Source organism: Microcaecilia unicolor, chromosome 12, assembly GCF_901765095.1.
Source record: "Microcaecilia unicolor chromosome 12, aMicUni1.1, whole genome shotgun sequence".
NCBI classification, from domain to species: Eukaryota; Metazoa; Chordata; class Amphibia; order Gymnophiona; family Siphonopidae; genus Microcaecilia; species Microcaecilia unicolor.
Genome location: NC_044042.1, coordinates 78,210,182 through 78,230,360, shown reverse-complemented (window position 1 = coordinate 78,230,360; position 20,179 = coordinate 78,210,182). Strand labels below are relative to the sequence as shown.

Genomic DNA, 20,179 nt, shown 5'->3' with positions numbered 1-20,179 from the left:
GCTAATTTCTGGCCTAATTAAATTTGTAGCCTCCTACTTGGTTCAAGGGCTTATAAATCAGAGATCATGCCAGGGGTGGGCAAGATTTGGGGTTGGAAGGGATTAAAGTCTAAACTGAGGTTTCCTGTGACTATTAGCTGTGGTTTATACTGATACTATGGCAACTTTAAAATGGTCCCTTTTAGATGCCTGCCTATGGAACTTCCCCAACTCGAAATAGCCTCAGTCAGGATCAACAACCCTAACCTGCACGACCAACTAAATATAATCCTATTTTACAGACCTCCAGCCAAATGGCAAATCGCCCAGGCACACTTCATGGACTTCATATCAAACTCCTGCCTGTCTCACCAAAATATTCTTATAGTGGGAGACATCAACCTTCATCTGGAAAATATAACATAAATAACGTACACGAATGCAAGGAATTCCTTCAACTTTGGGATTTCCACTGGCCTAATATGCAACCCACCCACAAGAAAGGACATACATTAGACATCATAACCCACAAACTTTCACCAGAAGAGACCATCAGAATAAAAGACACAACTGGACAGCCATACCATGGTCAGACCATTACAAGGCAAACACATCGCTCCTCTGGAAAACAAAAGCAATACAACAAAAACAGAAAAAGAACATACACTAAAGAGGCAAGATAGATCCGTTGAAATTCTGGCAACAAATATACACCGACGAATGGACAACAACTACAGACTCTCCCCAATTTCTGCAGGAGTGGGACGAAAGATGCAGAACAGTGCTAGACAAAATAGCACCACTCCAAATTAGGACCTCACATAGGAAAAGTTCAATCCCTTGGTTCAACGAAGAGTTGAAAGAACTAAAAACACAGGTTAGAAGACGAGAAAGAGCCTGGAGAAAAAAACAAGACGAATACACGCTCAGTGAATGGAAACAGACGCAAAGGAAATACAAATACAAAATCAGACAAGCCAAAAGAATGCACTACAGAACTATAATAGGACCAAATTACAAGGACACGCACAAACTCTTCTCACTTGTAAACAATCTCCTAGACACTACACTGGTCACCTCAAATAGCATAGAAGCCCCATCGGCTACTAACCTAGCAAAATATTTCAAAGAGAAAATCATAAAGCTTCGACACATGATTCCAATCACTACCACTGAATATACAAGCATCCTTGAATGCCTAGACCCGAAACATGGGGAATATCCAGCGGACAGATCATGGACCAACTTTGACCTGATTACAATGGATGAAACACACTGGCTTGGAAAATACGCCAAATCTCAATGCAAGCTTGACATCTGCCCGATCAGCTTACTAAAAGCTGCCCCCAAACAATTCAAAATAGACCTCATGAACCAACTGAATTACAGACTCCTAAATGGTCTCTTTCCTAAGGACAAAGGAAATATCCTTCTCACACCATTGCCAAAAGACGCCAAGAAAAGCACAATGGACTTAACAAATTACCGACCAGTCGCCTCCATCCCGCTCATAACAAAACTGATGGAGGGCATAGTAACGAAACAACTCACGGAATACCTAACAAAACACTCAATTCTACATGAGTCTCAATCAGGATTCAGATCAAACCACAGCACTGAAACTGTACTTGTGTCTGCAATGAACTCATTCAAAAAAACAATTGCAACCGGCAAAAATATACTCGTACTACAATTCGACATGTCTAGTGCCTTCGACATGGTAGACCACGAAATATTACTACACTTATTAGAATATTTTGGAATCGGAGGCCCAGTTCTCAACTGGATCAAAGGCTTCCTCACCACCAGGTCCTACCAAGTTGTAACGAACAATGACAGATCACCAACCTGGACGCCGGAGTGTGGAGTTCCTCAGGGATCTCCCCTCTCGCCAACTATTTTCAACCTGATGATGACACCACTGGCCAAACTACTAGCAAATCAGAATCTAAACCCCTATATATATGCGGACGACGTGACGATCTACATCCCGTTCAAAAATAACCTAAACGAAATAACCAACGAAATCAATCAGAGCCTCCACATCATGCACTCTTGGGCGGACTCATTCAAGTTAAAACTGAACGCAGAAAAAACTCAATGTCTGGTCCTCACATCCCAATACAACACAAGCAATTATCCTACCATAACCACACCTTACTGCACACTTCCTATCTCAGAAAATCTGAAAATTCTGGGAGTCACTATTGATCGAAACCTCACACTCGATACCCATGTGAAGAACACAACGAAAAAAATGTTCTACTCAATGTGGAAACTCAAAAGAATAAAACCTTTTTTCCCTAGATACGTCTTCCGCACCCTGGTACAATCACTAGTGATAAGTCACCTGGACTATTGCAATGCTCTGTATGTAGGATGTAAAGAACAGACCATTAAGAAACTCCAAACAGCCCAGAACACCGCAGCCCGTCTTATTTTTGGAAAACCCAAATACGAAAGTGCAAAACACCTAAGAGAGAAACTACACTGGCTCCCGCTCAAGGAACGAATTGAGTTCAAGATCTGCACGACCGTATACAAAATCATTCACGCAGAGGCCCCAATCTACATGCTGAACCTAATAGACTTACCACCCAGAAATGCCAGAAGATCAGCCCGTAAGTTTCTCAACTTGAACCTCCCCAGTTGTAAAGGAACCAAATACAAACAGGCATACGCTACTACCTTTGCGTACAAAAGCACACAGCTATGGAACGCACTACCCAACACCCTGTAAACCACGGACAACTTAACCAACTTTCGCAAAACTTTGAAGACATTTCTCTTCAACAAAGCCTACAAAAATAATCCTTAATGAATCAAACTACAAACCTTTGAAGACCCTTCCCCTCAACATAGCCTACAAAACAATCCTGATGAATCATACTACTCCGTACATCACCCAAACGCTCTAAAACACTTCGACATGACCTTACCCATTACCTTCTAATTAATTCCTCTTTTATTACAACTCACTACCAATTGTACCCAACTCTATGTAACGATCATACCAAATTCACATCCTGTAAGCCACATTGAGCCTGCAAAAAGGTGGGATAATGTGGGGTACAAATGCAATAAATAAATAAATAAATAAGTAACACAGACTTTACATGCTAAAAAAAAACCTATTCCTTAAACTCCTTTGTTAAGTGAGCAGAGTAACTTAAATAAAGTCAAAATTCTTACCAATGAAGTTCTCTCCCTCTCTGGAAGTCTTCTCACAGCACCTCTTCTGAAGAAATTGTAAACTGCCTAGATGTTTCTTATGATTAGCGGTATATCAAGAAATAAACTGTATTAAGGTGATAAGTCTTATAAGCCATAAGCCACAGTAATGCAGAGATACGGGATATTTCCGTGACTATTGATACTGGCTTTAGTAAGGAGTTGTCCTGGTTGGGCAAACTGTACTGTAAATTTGATTTGCTTGGTTTGTGTACAGATGTAGGTAGGTAAACACCTAACTGAGCATAGTGTTGTTAAGCAGATTTTGGCCTTGAAAAGTTGTCTACTATTTTCCATACAGTGCCCATTGCATACCTAAAACATTTATATCTGGAAAGAGATTTGAGTTTTGGCAAGTGGCCTTTAATACAGGCCTGTTTCAGTTTCCCAAGTTCATTTTCAAGCAGTAATTTTCCTAGGGTATTGTCAGACCTTCTGACCTGTTCAGTTGGCAAGAAGTTCACTTTTTGTCTGTAGCTATTTTAAACCTAGTTAAGCCTTTTAACCACAACTCGGATCTATGAACCTGTCCTTATCTCCTTAAACAGCTGGAGTCATTAGACACTGGGTCAGAAGCACCACAAACTGTCCATAGTATCGAGAAACAATGCCAAGGGATTTAGAGGTCGATCTTTTCAGTGCTATAGTATTGCCCTTAGCCACAGTATCAAAGCCAAGGTTCCTCTTTCTCACTGTGCCTCTAGACACACAAGAGAGGACTGCAGTGAGACGCAAAGCCTCTCATCACAATAGGGCTTTGAAGCGTAAATTTCCATACGAAAAACCTGCTTCCTTTTCAGTATTTTTCACAGTAGTTTGTCTCATGTAACACAAAGTAACCTATATAGAATAAATGTTTTTACAGATTTATTTTTGTTTAAAAGGACTATGCAATCTATATTTTCTGTTAGTATTGAGCAGGCGGATACTGGAAGCAGGAATTAGAAGAACAGCAGGAAGGTCAGTTTAGCTAATATGCTCATGTTTGCTGACTGCCTCATTTGAGTATTAATTGTGAAATGATGCCTTAGGGTCAGTGTCATTGTACAGTGACGTATTCTGAATTTGGGTGAATAAACTGAGCTTGGGAAGATGGGGGGGAGGGGACAGGGACTAAGGGCCCCCACCCCAAAACAAATTCCCCTTCATACCACCAACTACCAAGTAAAATTGGGATGATTGGTCATATATAGGGTCCTGACCCTTTCTGACCATATTTGACTTGTTAAGAGATTCCTCCATTTTTTTCATTTGAACCTTTGTGTCTTTATGAAGCAGTGTAGGCCTGCAGCAGCTCTGCTTGTTCGCATGAACTAAGCTAAAGGTCATCCGCACCTGGAGGTACATAAGGACTTTAACAGAAGCCCTAGTCATTGTTTTCTTAGTGAGAAATTGATAGTGTTGAATTCCAGGCTTGTGACTTCATTTGCAGAGAGATAAGATGTTGCTTAGGGCAGTGACTGGCCCTGTGTCTGGACTACAGAGAAGGAAGGTGAGCGTGGTTACAGCTAGCTCTCATAGTCTGCCTTGATTTTACTACCTGATGGGGATGCAGGTCGCCAGCTTCTTACGGAGAATTGAAGATACTGTTTTGGAAGGAAATAACATTTTGTAAAAGAGAACATCCTACAAGTGGTCACACTTCTATGATAGACAGCTGGGATGTATCCTTAGAAGTATGAGTGGGAATAACTGGGCAGATTGTCTGACTCTAATTGTTGTTCTTTCTCAGGCCAGTAACACAGTAGAGGTGGACATGGAGAAGGCAGAGCGACTGCAAGTCACAAGAGGAGACTTCTTTGCTTCTTTGGAAAACGATATTAAACCCGTGAGTGAATCCACTACATGTGTGTATAAAGACAGAGGAATGATGCCTGTTTCATCAGAGCATTCAGTCTGATACCACCAGAACTTTGTACATAAAAATCAACTTGCTGATATTGAAAAGCACTTACCTAGATAGCAGCGCCTGATATCTGGAAAAGTGCCGCTGGGTGGGTTTTCAGAGGCATTAACCTTGATAGTGCCATTGAAAATCATTACAGACTGCACCTGTCTCCATCTGGATATTGCTGTGGCAATGTATGGGCATTCCTTTAAATTATCCAGATAGCGATGATTTCAGTCCATTATCTGAATAATTTTAGGATAGCAAAAATGCTGTTCTGCACGCAAGTTCAACACCAAACGCTCTCTGGATAGCAGCATTAAATATACATTCTTAAGTGCCATGGCCATCATTAATAAAAAAACAAAAACAAACTTCTGACCACAGTGTTTAGATATTAGCTTGCTTATAATAATAATATTAATTGTAACGAACTGTACCAAATATCATATTTTACTATTCAAACAAATACGAATACCGATTATGAATAACGGTATTGAGCTTTAACATAAATAAAAAGATGCAACGTGAAATCAGAGATCAAGTGTTTATTTCAGTAGGACTTAGCACAATACAGCCCCAGTAAATTCATATTTGAATTTAAAGCACTGTTCGGCCGAATACAAATAATGTATTTGGGGCTGAATTGAATCAAATACAAATATTCGGTACAGCCCGAATTGTAACAAGTCTTTTATGTTCTGCAGTTTCCAATACATAGTTTTATGCAAATTACAGTAAATTCAATTAGTCATTTTCTAGAAATTAACAACAATGAAATCCTTTTTTTGTTGCAATTTCCTAGCCCCAGAGAATTGCATTCAAAGCAGTTTTTTTAAACTACTTTGCAGTATCTGGAGGCACAAATATGGAATTCTCTTCTGGTCAGAAGGCAAATAATTTCAGATTATATGGTTTTTATACAAAATTAAAAAAACATATCTTTTAACAAGTATTTTGTAGCTGGATAGAATGATACTATATAGTAGCAAGACTTTAGAACGTTGAATTTATTTCAGGATTGATGTTTGATTCTTCAGATATTGTCCGAACTCTCTACTGTATGTTAACCGCACTGAACTGAAGGTAGCTGTGGAATACAAGAGTGTATCCATATCAGTTAATAGATTTACATTACAATAGTAACTGAACCCATTTAAGTCCGCTACAATAAATTAGTATCTGTAAATACATAGACCTGTACATTCTAAATTTATTTATTCATTAGGATTTATTTACCGCCATTTTGAAATAATTCACTCAAGGTGGTGTATAGTAAGAATAAATCAAACATAAGCAATAGACAATGACAGCAGTAAAAATATTCAAACAACAATACAAAGTTTGGCATAGTATACTACTTACAGTGTTAACCCAATACATAATAGAACATTTTAATAGACAGCGTAGGGGAGGACCAATACAATTTACCCTTGAGTTGAAATTGTATTGGTCTTCCTTCACTACTACTAAATTCTCACCTTGACTCAAGAGACATTGTTTTGAATAGGTAGGTTTCCAGGATATTGATGTCATAAGAGTCAGCTTTCCTTTTAGAGCACCCTCCAGCTGGTAGTGTGGTGTTCTGTAAGGTCCTGCAATCGAGGGGCCTTTTAATAACACTGTTCTGCACTGTAATTCTCACTTCAAAAGAATGTAGGTAAAACTAAGGGGTCCTTTTACTAAGGCATGCTAATGGATTTAGCGCGCACAGATGATTAGCGTGCGCTAAATACTAAGCTGCCCATTATTTTCCTCTGGGTATCTTAACATTTAGCGCACGCCAAATCCGTTAGCGCGCCTTAGTAAAAGGACCCCTAAGTCTTAAGTTTCTATCCTGCTTTCTTCCCAAAGGAACCAAAGCTAAGAGCATCTAATAGTACTGTCATAGGTTATTAAAGGGACAAGGTACTTCCCCCTACAACCTGATATATACAAATTTTAAACTAAAGCAGGATTCATAGTACTGCCAGGTAACTCTTGCTTTTAATTAAAACAGCAAGTGCTAATAAGTAGATATGGCTTCGTATAATTCTCTTTTAAATGCTCATGTTCTTAATGTCACTTGATATGAAGAGATAAAGAAGCAGAGTTCTGGCATGAATCAGGATTTCACTAGATTTCACACGTTTGCTTTCTGTCCTCACAGGCATTTGGTACCAATCAGGAGGACTATGCTTGTTACATCATGAATGGCATCATCAAGTGGGGCGACCCCGTGACTCGAGTCCTGGATGACGGAGAATTGCTGGTACAGCAGACCAAAAACAGTGACCGCACACCACTTGTCAGTGTTCTCTTAGAGGGTAAGAGGAAGGAGTGGCTAGGAGTGGTGCTCAGATCTTTATCCCGCACTAACATCCTGTGGCATATGTCCTGTTTCTGGATGGCTGAATGTATTAATAAGCTGGTCTGAACACTAAAAGTAAAATGCAAAGGCCTGGAACGTGATAAGTAGCACTAGAAAGGACGGCTGAAATGTGGTGTGTATTCAGAGCTTCTGACTTGTATCATTTCATTCCATTTGTTCAGGTCCCCCACATAGTGGCAAGACTGCCCTGGCAGCGAAGATTTCTGAGGAATCCAACTTCCCTTTCATCAAGATCTGTTCTCCTGAAAAGATGATAGGGTTTTCAGAAACAGCCAAGTGTCAGGCTATCAAGAAGGTAGCTTGGCTTGCTCTTTTGGGCAGCGTGTGCATATGTATGCTTGTCATTTCTGTAACTGTTGTCTGTGCCTGTCATCCCTGTTTCTTTATCTCTGTCTGTCCTCTGCATGAAAGACAATTTTCAAAGGCATTTACCCGGGTACTATGGCCTACTCTTCAAATATAGCTAGATCTACATACAAGTTCCATAGCTGCATCTGTTTGTAAAATGGACATGCCTATGGATGAGGTTTTCTAAGGTATGTATTCTTTTTGTCCTCAGCCACATACACAAATAGCAGGTACAGAGTACAGGGCACTTTTTATATACATAATTTGCATTTGCTAATTTTCAAAGAGGAACAGCTTGGGTAGCTTCTCTTTTTTTGAAAATTCATCTAAAGGATGCAAATGCGTGGGCTATTTGAAAGAGGAGCAGGCAAATGCAAATCGGTTATCCTTTCAAAACGTACGAAGTCTAGGGAACACACCATGAGTTACATTGTAGCACATTTAAAACAAATAGGAGAAAATATTTTTTTACTCAATGTATAGGTAAGCTCTGGAAATTATTGTTGGTGCAAGTGGTAAAAGCAGTTAATGTAGCTGGATAAAAAAAAAAAAACAACTGTTGGACAAATTACTGGAGGAAAAGTCCATAAACCATTGTTAAGGTAGACCTAAGGAAAGTCATAGCAACTATCCCACAGGTTCTAGAATAGTGGGAAGGACTAACGGAAAGAAAATTATCAGGTAAGACCTAATTTCTCCATCTTCATGGGCTGAATATTACCCCCTTAACACATAAGCATATATATGCGTCTCTTTCTGTTTTCTAGTTTCTTGTCTGTCTCTTACTTTGTATATATGTAGTTCTCCCCTTATACACTTTCTCTTTGTGTGTCCGTGTGTATGTTCTTTTATAAATCTCTGATCCATCTATTTTCCTAACTCTGTTATTGAACTGGTTTCTAATCAGATTTCCACCTTCGTTTTATGTGAAATTAACCAGCATTGCCTGGACTGGCCAGCAGTCTGTCAAAAGTACGTGGTCGTTGTCCATTTGTTTTCTGACTCTTACTCCTTACTGTTCTCTAGATCTTTGATGATGCTTACAAATCCCAACTCAGCTGTGTTGTGGTGGATGACATTGAGCGACTTTTAGGTGAGTTGAATGACACAAAAGGAAGATCATCAAGCATAAACTTTCAAACTGCATTAATTTTTTTTATTTATACATACCACAGTTTATATAACACTATATCTTATATTCTAGGCGGTGTACAGCATATCACATTCATAAATATACACATAAAATCTCCAACAACATACAGACACAACGTTGTACATCACTTAAAATAACATAATAAAAAAGCATACTGTGTAGAACTGCATCTCCCAAAGTTTGAAAGCATTTGTAGGGTGCTTTGGGCTCCTGCTGTGTTTGAAACTATTCCTTCTTAATGCTGCACATGAGCTATGACGCAGTGAAAGACAAAGTGATTCTTGTTTCCTAGATTATGTTCCCATCGGACCTCGTTTTTCTAATCTGGTGTTACAGGCACTTCTCGTGCTGCTGAAAAAGGCACCGCCTCAGGTAAGAGTTGACTGACAACAAAGAAGTGACAGTATGACAGAAACACATTTTATTCCAGCTGCCTAATTCTGCCATGCCCCTGCCTACATCAGATAAAATAAAATTTATTTGAGGTTATATTTATCTCTAACTTAAGTCTAATATAGTCATTAAAAGGGGAGAAAAGAATGTTTTAGGTTTTTTTCCCTCTTGAGGACAGGCAGGCCAGTTGTGTTCTCAAAGTTGGGTGATGGCTCCATCAGATGACCAGTGCAAACACTGACTAGTAAGGTTAATGTAGAAGTTTCTAGCAGTGTCCCACTGCACATACGCTGTTGTCTTAACGCCTTTGGAGTCCTTCAGTCTTCGTTTTCCGCAGAGCAGGGAGGATGTGTGATCCTGTTCTCCTCTCAGTGCGTTTTTTTTCTCTGATTCTCAGTACCTTCCTGTGTGGGTATTTTTGTGTCTTTCATGATTATTTTTCCTTCCTCTTTATTTTGGTTACCCTTTTATTTTGGTAGTGTTTTCGGTTCTTCGGGTTTTGTTTCCTTTTTCGTGAGTTGCTAGGCCCACTTAGGCTGAGGCACCATTCTCAGGCCCCCTTTTTACTGTTCACAATTGAGGAGTTTAATTTGGCTGTGATTCTTTTCTCAATGTCCAAGAAGACCCCCCCCCCCCCCCCCCTGTGGCTTCAAAAGGTGCACCCAGTTTAATCAGGTATTTTCTGTGACGGACCCACACTATTGTTGCATGCCTTTGGCCTGACCATGAGCCTAACTCTTGTTCTTTCTGTTTGCAAATGCAGTTGAGAACACAGGGGGCATGGCAAGTCCAGCAGGAGAGACTTTTTGGCTCCTCAAAGGCTGATCCATTGACATAGGCACTGGAAGTATTGACCTCAATGGCTGCTAAGACTTTGACTATCACTGGGAGTGCACCGGCTTCAAGGAGGTCTCCACCTCTCTCGACATTAGGTTCTGAAAGTAGGCCTGGGGCCGGTCAGCATTGGACCCAACTCCGAGGACGCATACGGGTTTGGCAACGTCCTCGTCAGCACCAAAGAACTGCGATGCTGAGCATTGGGGGAAGCCCAAGAAACATAAGCATCATTTCTCATCGACGCATAGTGCCAGGAACACTGGGGCATCAGCATCACCGATACCCAAGAAGCACCAGAAGGAGTGCTCACCCTCTTTGGTAGAAGTGATGGTGCGCAAGTCCTCCGAGCAGCCAGGTTCCTGCTTCCAGCTCGACATCAATACCTTCTAAGGTTGCCTCCAAGGTCTCCCATCTTTGCTGATGCTTTCCTTTGATGAATGGTTCCTAGCCATGCTCAGGGAGGAGCTGGCTCAGATGCTGCAGTTGCAATCTGCTTAGGCATTGAGGACGCCTGCTGCAACTGCAGATCAGCCCCAGATTCTTCCTGAGGCTCCATCCATTCCTATGGAGAGATCCTCTGTGCCAGTGCCTTGAAGGGTATCAACATCGACACATGCAGTACCGCTCTCGATGTCTGGGGAGGAAGTTTCCACAGAGTCTGAGTTTAGAGCTGTACCTCGGTGCTCTTTGGGGCATGGACATGGTTCCACTGAACTGAAGCAGATAGAAACTCACTCAGTCCTGTCTGAGTGCAGTGAGTAGTCTGACTGGGACTGCTTTTGGGACCCAGAAGAAGACCATCATTACTTCTTGGGGAGGTACCTTCTGATCTCTCCTCAGCTTGAGAAACATAAATCCTCCACCTGTGGGGTCTCTCTTTCTCTTGTTTCGTCAAGGAGATGGCTTCTGCTATCCCATTTAAGTTGAAGACGAAGGAGAAGCCTAGGGCAGAGATGTTATCTGTTCTGGACTGTGAGTCGTCTCCTAAGAAAGGGGTCACAGTATCATTGTACCCTATCCTTAAAGATGCACTGATGAAGAACTGGAAATCTCCTGTCTTAGTTCAGATCGTGCCTAAGAAGGTGTATACGCAGTATCGTATCCAGAAGGCACCCAGATTCAAGAGGGCACAACTGTCTCACCACTCTCTGGTTGTTCAATCTGCCCTCAAATTAACTAGGAGCTCACTCAGGTAGAAAGGCTCGGACACTAGACTAGTTTGGGAGGAAAACTTTTCAGGCCTCTATGCTTATTGCCCGCATCCAATCCTACCAACTCAATATGAGCCTTTACTTTCAATCTTTGCTATGTAGTACACTAAGTCTTACAGATTCTCTCCCACAGGAGCAGGCCGCAGAACTTCGCCAGTAGGTTAGTAAGCAGCTGGAGTGTGGGAAGTATCTGGCCAGGGGCGCATATGATTCTTTTGATATTGCACCCAGGTTCTCCTCCATGAGTGTGGGGATGTGCAGATTCTCATGGCTGCATGTCTGTCCCAGAACCAGTGGTTCAGGAAGGGGTGGTGGGCATACCTTGCTGAGGAGACAATCTTTTTGGGGACAAGGTAAAATTTTGCCAGATACTTGTGACCTGGCTTGGTCATAGTTGGAAGCGGGATACTGAGCTAGATAGATCTTTGGTCTGACTTAGTATGACAATATTTATTTCTTATTTAAACTTTAGGTGCACTAGCTTGGAGGTGAAGAATCCAATAATCCCAATAATTTAACAATTTAGTAAAGTTGTCACGCTTTTCACCCTCCCAGACATGTTCAACAGTTCCCCATCATAGGCTTTCAAAAGAATGTCCAAAATTAACACAATAGTCAAAAATTGGGGCTTGTAAATTCTTCATGTTGACACAACTGCAATGTTCAGCAAGACAGACACTTATTTTCCTACTGGTGTGCCCAATGTAAATCTTAAGACAAGGGCATATCATCAACATGTAAATAATTCTTGAGGTATCACAAGTAGTGTTACTTTGTATTTCAAAAAGTCTGCTATCATTGAGATATATTTGTTCAGTTTCCACTTTGGAGCCCAACATGGTCCTTTTATTCCTACAGATCTGTGTATCTGTATTATAAAGTGTTGCATGAAACCAGGTGGTTACGAATTTTAGGTCTCCGTGCATATTCTATAATCAAATATGCTGACAGCGTTCTCCAGTGAGAATAAACAAGCTTAGCAATAGCTATGAAAAGATGAGAAAATGATAATACACACACCGATTTATCTTCCCTATGTTTGAAGTTGACATTGGACCAATAGATCTCATGGTATATAAAGCTCTCTAATAAGCTCATTAATAACTCTAATTAGATATCCTCTGGTTAAAAAAATGTTGGGCTAAATCCTCAGCTTGTTTCTTGTATCTAAAGTGGTTGAGCATAAGTGATGGATTTGAAACAAATTGACCATTTATGTCTGTTAAATGTAGACAAATACTACGGTTGTCATGTGACTGATGGTCTCAATATAACAATTCAGATTCTTAAAAAAAACATTTTTATAAACAATTTTAAAATTGTAAGCTCACAATTTAAAGTTCAAGAGCAATATTAGGTCCGATAGTTTATTTTCTAGGCTGATTGATATTATAATTGTTTTGTTTTTTTTTTTTGTTACATTTGTACCCCGCGCTTTCCCACTCATGGCAGGCTCAATGCGGCTTACATGGGGCAATGGAGGGTTAAGTGACTTGCCCAGAGTCACAAGGAGCTGCCTGTGCCTGAAGTGGGAATCGAACTCAGTTCCTCAGTTCCCCAGGTTCAAAGTCCACCACCCTAACCACTAGGCCACTCCTCCACTTTTTTTGGTTAATCCCTTCTAATAAATTTAGACTGGTCTGCCATGATGATTTCCAAAACTAATCTCAATTTATTACATGCCTAAAAATTAAACAGATTGCCAGGAAACAATGAATTATATTAGTTGTCAGTTTCTGTGTTAAATCATTTGGAGTAAGTGCTTAAAATTTGACAGTGATGTAAACATCAGAGTAAAGGGTACGAAATCGTAGGCAAAATACTCTCCAGAGATTATAATCATATGAAGACAACATATCACCAAATAATGTAAAACCTCCTCCTTCCCTTTCTGGAGTTGAGTTAATTAACTTAAACGTCAAACTGAAGCATGCTGTTCAGCTGTAGGAACAAGGAAACTGTTGTGCATGTGCAAAAGGGGGATTCAGAGCCATCCTAGAAAGCCCTAGAAAATGCCTAATGTCAGATGACAATCACCCATGTATGATTGGTGAACTTCCATCTTCAGAATATATCTGTTGCAGGTTAGCAGCTTTGGTTATTTTACTGCCTGTGTGGTAGGATTGGTAGCATGTTTATATGTTAAGGCTATATCTCCAGAATTAGACTATACAAAATTAGCTTTTTTTTTGTTTTAGGTGCAATAATAGTCCCAGTTATACTGAGTAAAGACACCACCCCATGCAGGCAATAGTGCCATGGAGAAAAGGAGAGTCTAAATCCTTGGTTTACATATATTCTCCCTTTCTTTCCTCTCTGCTCATTGTGCCAACATCTTGCAATTGTGCTTCTGTTCTGTTCTGCAAGGTATTAATATACAAATAGACCTTCTCCAGGGACAGGGAAATGGTTAAACTAGAGGACATGATTTGAAGTTGTCATCTAGAAGTGGAGTGGAAGAGTGGTCTAGTGGTTAGAACTTTGGTCTTGACATCCAGAGGTGGCTGGTTCAAATCCCACTGCTGCTGCTTGTGCACGTTGCTTAACCCTCCATCGCCTCAGGTACAAAATTAGATTGTGAGTCCTCCAGGAACATGGAAATACCCAATGTACTTGCATGTAACTCGCCTTGAACTACTACTGAAAAGGTGTGAGCAAAATCCAAATAAATAAAATAAAATCTACTACATTATAATGTGTTAAAACATTTCTTAAATACAGTAATGTCAGTTCTTAATTTCACTGTTATTCTTAATCATTTAAAACCTTTTCTTTCTAGTTTCTCATCAAATGTGCTTTCCTGTTCTTTAATCCAAAGATCCAAATGTGCTCCCTTTATCTCCTCTTGAAAAGTTGCTGCTTTTCGTCCTTGGCTTCTTTAAAAAATAGAAAACAGGCAAACAAAATGGAAGATTAAAAAAAATACAATAGCTCCTTAATTATTGTTTTCTGTAAAGGGTTCTTGTGTTTAGTAATAGTTAGTGTTAGAATTGGAAGTGAAGGGGGAAAAAAAAACCTAAAAAGGACAGCATGGCAGGGAGCCTAGGCAAAGAAAAGGACTTTTCTGAGAACTGGACAGCAGTAGCCCATAAATCTGGAGTCTGCTTCATCTACATGCAGAGTCTCACTAGGATTTGGGAGGGGGCACTCTTACTATCATACACACAACACTGCCACCTCTGCTTCCCTGCTGCGTCCTATGGAAAGGCTGACAACCAGTTCACAGGTTGAAAGATACTGTATACAACCATCCTGCTGGGATTAGGCCATTAATAGCCACAATGCTACTGAAAAAGAAAAGGTCCGGGAACTGAAGACAAGTGAGGCACATTTCCTTCTAGCATTGTGGTATACTGGCTCTTTCAGGCTGAATCTGGGGAATTTTCTTTCCGCTGCCCTTTGCTGTTTGTTCTTTATTGTGATCACTACAGGGTAGCTGCCACTGTCAGAGTATAAGGTTATAAAACTAATGTTGACCCTGGCATCCTTCTGACAAAAATAAATGGTTAAACCATTTTATTTATTTGTTAGGATTTATTTACCGCCTTTTTGAAGGAATTCACTCAAGGCGGTGTACAGTAAGAATAGATCAAACATGAGCAGGAGGCAATTAGAGCAGTAAAAATATTCGAAGAACAATAGAAAGTATGGCATGGTATACTACTTGCGATGACAACACAATGAGGCATATTTTCAAAGCACTTAGCCTTCCAAAGTTCCATAGAAACCTATGGAACTTTGGAAGGCTAAGTGCTTTGAAAATACGCCTCAATATGTACTAGAACATTATAATTGATAGTGAAGGGTAAGGCAAAGTTGTAACATATAGATGAGTAAGAAAGTAGGAAGAATTAGAAAGTAAGATGATTGATTTGAAGAAAGTTGCACGTGAGGTCAGAGAGATGGTTAAATATTATCTCAGCTAGGGTAGGAGTGGATAAACATGTCCCGCTGCAGTATGTGCAGCCCGAGTCAATCCTTGTGTGTGTGAGTGAGACTAACAAGGTAGTTAATTCTTCTGTTAAAGGCTTGGTTGAAGAGCCAAGCTTTCACCTGCTTCCTGAAGTAGATTCATTGAGGTGTTTATTAACTAGTGTGGCAGAGAACACACTAGTATGCATAAGAGTACAGTAACTTAACAGCAGAAAACCATTTTCAGATCAACATGTACCATGAATAATGTATTTTAGAGCATACACTTAATGACATTCTTGCAACCTGAGACCCAAATGCAACTTGCTCAATACGATTCGCAAAGAGGCCATTTGACCCTCGCCTATATTTACAATTTTTTTTTACCTTTTATCTCCCCCATCCCTAGTATTCCAATGAAAACAATAACGATACATCAAGGGCAACTGAGCAAAAATATGCTCCATATTCTTTCCATTTATTTAAGGTCCTTTAACACTCTGCTCCATTTCACAAATGTAATGTGGCTTATTTAACCACAGGAGAGGAAGCTTCAGACTTCCAAGTCTGTGCTATAGTCATCTTGGCCACATTAATGATATGGTGTAGCAGAGCCTGCTTGACCCTAGGAAGATCTGATACTGGTTTATTTAGTATATAAATTCCAGTGTCCCAGGGCATTTTCACTTTAGCCAGTTGTAAGTTTTGCTGAATTGTTTTCCAAAAAGCTTTTACTTTTCAACAGGGCTACCAAACATACCAATGATGTCCCACTCGCCACAGCAACGCCAGCAAAGCGGTGACGTTGCTGATACCATACAGTGTAAATGAGCATGAGTCAGATACCACTGATATATAACTTTAAAACAATTTTCCTGTAAATTTATTGCCACAGAGATCTTTGATTAAGCTTTGAGTCCCCCCAGTCATGGTCATCATATTGGACTCTCAGCTTCCCATGCGATTCTTGTGATGCCTCGTGGGAAACAGGGCACTATCACAAAGGAATCTGTAAAAGATGTTGCAAAGTTTTTTTTGGTCCCAACAAAATCTTCACACACCTCCACTAAAAAAAAAAGTCCTCTTTTCATTTTTTTTTAAATTTAATTTCCTTACTGGCCAAGAAATGTAACATAGTAACATAGTAGATGACGGCAGAAAAAGACCTGCACGGTCCATCCAGTCTGCCCAAGAAGATAAATTCATATGTGCTACTTTTTTTATTTGTATTGTCCTCTTCAGTGCACAGACCGTATAAGTCTGGCCAGCCCTATCCCCGCCTCCCAACCACCAACCCCGGCACAGACCGTATAAGTCTGCCCAGCACTATCCCTGCCACCCACCACTGGCTCTGGCACAGACCGTATAAGTCTGCCCAGCACTATCCCTCCCACCCACCACCGGCTCTGGCACAGACCGTATAAGTCTACCCAGCACTAGTCCCCCCTCCCAACCACCAGCCCCAGCACAGACCGTATATGTCTGCCCACACTAGCTCCGCCTCCCAACCACCAGCTCTGCCACTCATTCTAGGCTAAGCTCCTGAGGATCCCTTTCTTCTGCACAGGATTCCTTTATGTTTATCCCACGCATGTTTGAATTCCGTTACCGTTTTCATCTCCACCACCTCCCGCGGGAGGGCATTCCAAGCATCCACCACCCTCTCCGTGAAAATGTACCAGTTGATTATTAGCAAACCTATTGGTAGGTAACAGCTGGTAAGTGTGAACCAAGATATCAAAATGGAGTCACATCTTCATCCTCAAATAATTGTCCTCAACATGACAGTCCCTTGCAGTTTCACCTCTTGAAGAGACTGGACCCCAGCACAGATGGGAACAAAGTGTACATATCCTATCCCTTGGCTGATTACAGTGAATAGAAAGGCAAAGATTCTGAGGGAAGGGTATGGACATAGTGTGGAAGCCACAGCAAATAGTCTAGTCGGGTAGAGCCTATTAATTGTTGCTCAAGACTCACCCACAGTTTGTGAGGATAATGCTGGAACCACTGAACCACAAATTTGGATTGTGCTGCCCTGTAGTAATAAAGCAAAATTGGGACTCCCAAGCCCCCCGTTTTCTATTACCAGTAAAGCAAATTCCTGGGCAGCCAAGGCTTCCTATTGTGCCAAATATATTTGAGCAATTTATCAAGGCACCAAAATAGATAACACTTGAAATAGGTACATACGTTGAGCCCCTTATTCATCTTTAAAACTGTGATTCTTCCAAACCAGGTTAGGTCTAGTAGGTCCTGTTTAGCCAAGTCCTCTGTAATGATATTGTGGCAAAACAGTTGGTTTCTGTGCCTATGAACTGTATTGTTTTGGTGATGATATGTGTTTCTCCTGGTTGGCTACAGATGGTGATTGTTTTCTTCAAAGCTGTACTAGAAGTGACAGTTTCTTTTTTTTTTTTTCCCCACCTCACTATGAGGTAATTAGTTTGGAAGCAGAGGGAGAAAGACCCCTCTGCTGAAACCCTGTGATCAGTTATATTCTGTAACTGATGATCAGCTATATTTCTTGTACTTTCCAGGCACTATTCAGGTAGTGATAAAACATTTAGATAGTTTATAATTAATCCTATTTCATTTACCTGTTATTGTGTGCTGTTTTATAGTTCACCTGTTTTATAGTTCAGTATTCAATATTTTATGAAAATAAACATAATTGTTTGCTCTGCTTGTCTGGATAAGAATTCTGGTGGTTTGGGTCTGTGGGTGCTTTCTGAGAACTGTGGGTCCCCTACAAGTGTGCCTACAAGTGTGATCTTCAGTAACCTAGAAATCACTGGGATAATTTGAAAGTAGGAGACTCGCTCAGAGGCAGTTGTGACCCAGTCGGTGGGAGGAGGGTGCTAGTGTAGAGCACAAGCAGCAGGTTCAGGCAGACCTGAGCTGTGCTGGGGACAGACCAGGTGGCTGCAGGGTTAGCCCCAGGTGGGTGACTATGCATTTCGTGACAGATATGTACTAAGGGGGGTTAGTTTGCCTGAAGAAGGTCTGACAAGGCCAGGGGTAAACTCACACCTAGGTACCGAAGGTGTCCATTAACACATTTAAAAGTCAACATGTCCATTTTAGAGATGTTATGATTAAATCATTTTTTGTGATTTCTTGTGTGCAGCCCCCTGAAGTACTACCTGCCTCTTGAAAGCAGGAGGAAAGACTACATAATACCGAGAAGCTCAGTAGGTGGATTTAAAACCTAGTGTCGTCAACAAGGTTTTAGATACATAGGGTAGGGCAATATGTGGAAAAACAAAATGCTATACTGAATGATGGGGATACCTTTCTGTAGCAGGAAAGAGGATCCTTGGTGAGGAACTCGGAAAATATATTGCTAGACATTTAAACGAGGGTGGGGTGGCAAATGATTCAAGAAGTGACCCCTAACAAAAGAAAAGGTGTAGCAGCCATTGGGAAAATAAATAAATAAGTACCGTAGGTGTCAAGAAACTAGTTCTTGTTAGAACTCTGTTTGAATTGCTTGTTTTGGCTATATCTTCCTTGACCTGAGATGACTGGAATAAAATTATTCAGGGTTAAGCAGTCAACTATCAGAACTGCATAATCTAGTATTATAATAAATCGGACATCTACCCGTAATGGGAACATGCCTATTCTTTTCAATGTATTTATGGCGCCACTACTGGGATTCATTCAGACTTTGGATTTAGTTCCTTTTGTATATGCAGATGATATTCAGATACTGGACACTCTTGATTGTAAGTGTCTAATTGCTATATCCACCCTTAACAGTAAATTAGTTAAAATAGTTACTTGGCTAAGACTTTAGTTGAACCCAGAAAAATTAAATGTTACAATTCTCTCTCAAAAGGACTCTCAAACTCATATTCTTCCTCTTCAGTTATTTGGCCATACTGTACCTATTGTCTCTTCAGTCAGAATCGTAGGAGTAACCTTAGATCCAACGCTGAATTTTTGCTTATATATATCAAAAATCATTCAATCTTGTTTTCTTAAATTGCACATGATTTACTCATTGAGAAAGCTGTTCATTAAAAATGCTCTTAGAATTACTATCCACTCTTTGGTAATAATTTGGTAATGAGTTGTTTGGATTATTACAACTCTCTTCTAAACGGTATTAGAAGCTATTCGTAGACTACAAATTGTTCAAAACATGGCTGTAAAACTCCTTATGGAAACAAGGGAATTTGATAACTATTTAGATATAGACTGCTACCACAGTCTCTATCTTTGGCTCTGTATGTCCTGACGGACATCCATTTTGCTGTTTGCTTTTTCAAGGGAAACGAGCCTAAACACAGCAGTTTCACTTCTGTCTTACAGCGTTTAGGCTAGTTTCCCTCAAAAAAGCAAACAGCAAAACGGATGTCCGTCGGGACATACAGAGCCAAAGATAAATGCAGCCCCGCTGAATATATGTCTCATTAGTTATCCAGCAGTTCAATTTATGACAATGTTAAGATTCTGTGCACAGATTCACAGTCACCTTAATATGGACGGAGGGAGTTTTTTGTCGATGATTAGATCTATCACTGTAAAGGTCTTTCAACAAGTCTCCTCATGCCGGGGATAGAGTGTGACCTGGTGATCAATGAGACTTTTCCCCCCATCTTTCCATAATTAATAGTGAACACAGTGAATTCACAGTCTACTTTTTTGTTGATACACTTTTTTGTTTTGATCAAGGGAATCTGACCATGTTACCTTGTTAAGTAAAGAATTTTGGTTGCCTATTCTGTGGTTAGTACATGAGGTACATTATTCCGGAGAACCGCTTTACTTATCTTGTCTACTCATTCTGTATCACCCTTCCAGAAGACTACGCTGTTCTGATCAGAACTGTTTGTCAATCCCTTCTT

The 20,179-nt window shown here is 40.4% G+C and overlaps 1 protein-coding gene across 2 annotated transcripts in view; it reads left to right on the top strand.

Annotated features, from left to right (window-relative positions):
• The window catches only part of NSF (N-ethylmaleimide sensitive factor, vesicle fusing ATPase), a 263,374-nt gene that overhangs the window by 222,807 nt on the left and 20,388 nt on the right, over window positions 1-20,179 (top strand). For both annotated transcript variants that reach the window (XM_030220802.1, XM_030220801.1), the window contains exons 13-17: window positions 4,943-5,038; window positions 7,248-7,404; window positions 7,631-7,764; window positions 8,844-8,910; window positions 9,263-9,342. In XM_030220802.1, coding sequence (XP_030076662.1) covers window positions 4,943-5,038; window positions 7,248-7,404; window positions 7,631-7,764; window positions 8,844-8,910; window positions 9,263-9,342 — 534 coding nt within the window. The remainder of the gene's footprint in view (window positions 1-4,942; window positions 5,039-7,247; window positions 7,405-7,630; window positions 7,765-8,843; window positions 8,911-9,262; window positions 9,343-20,179) is intronic.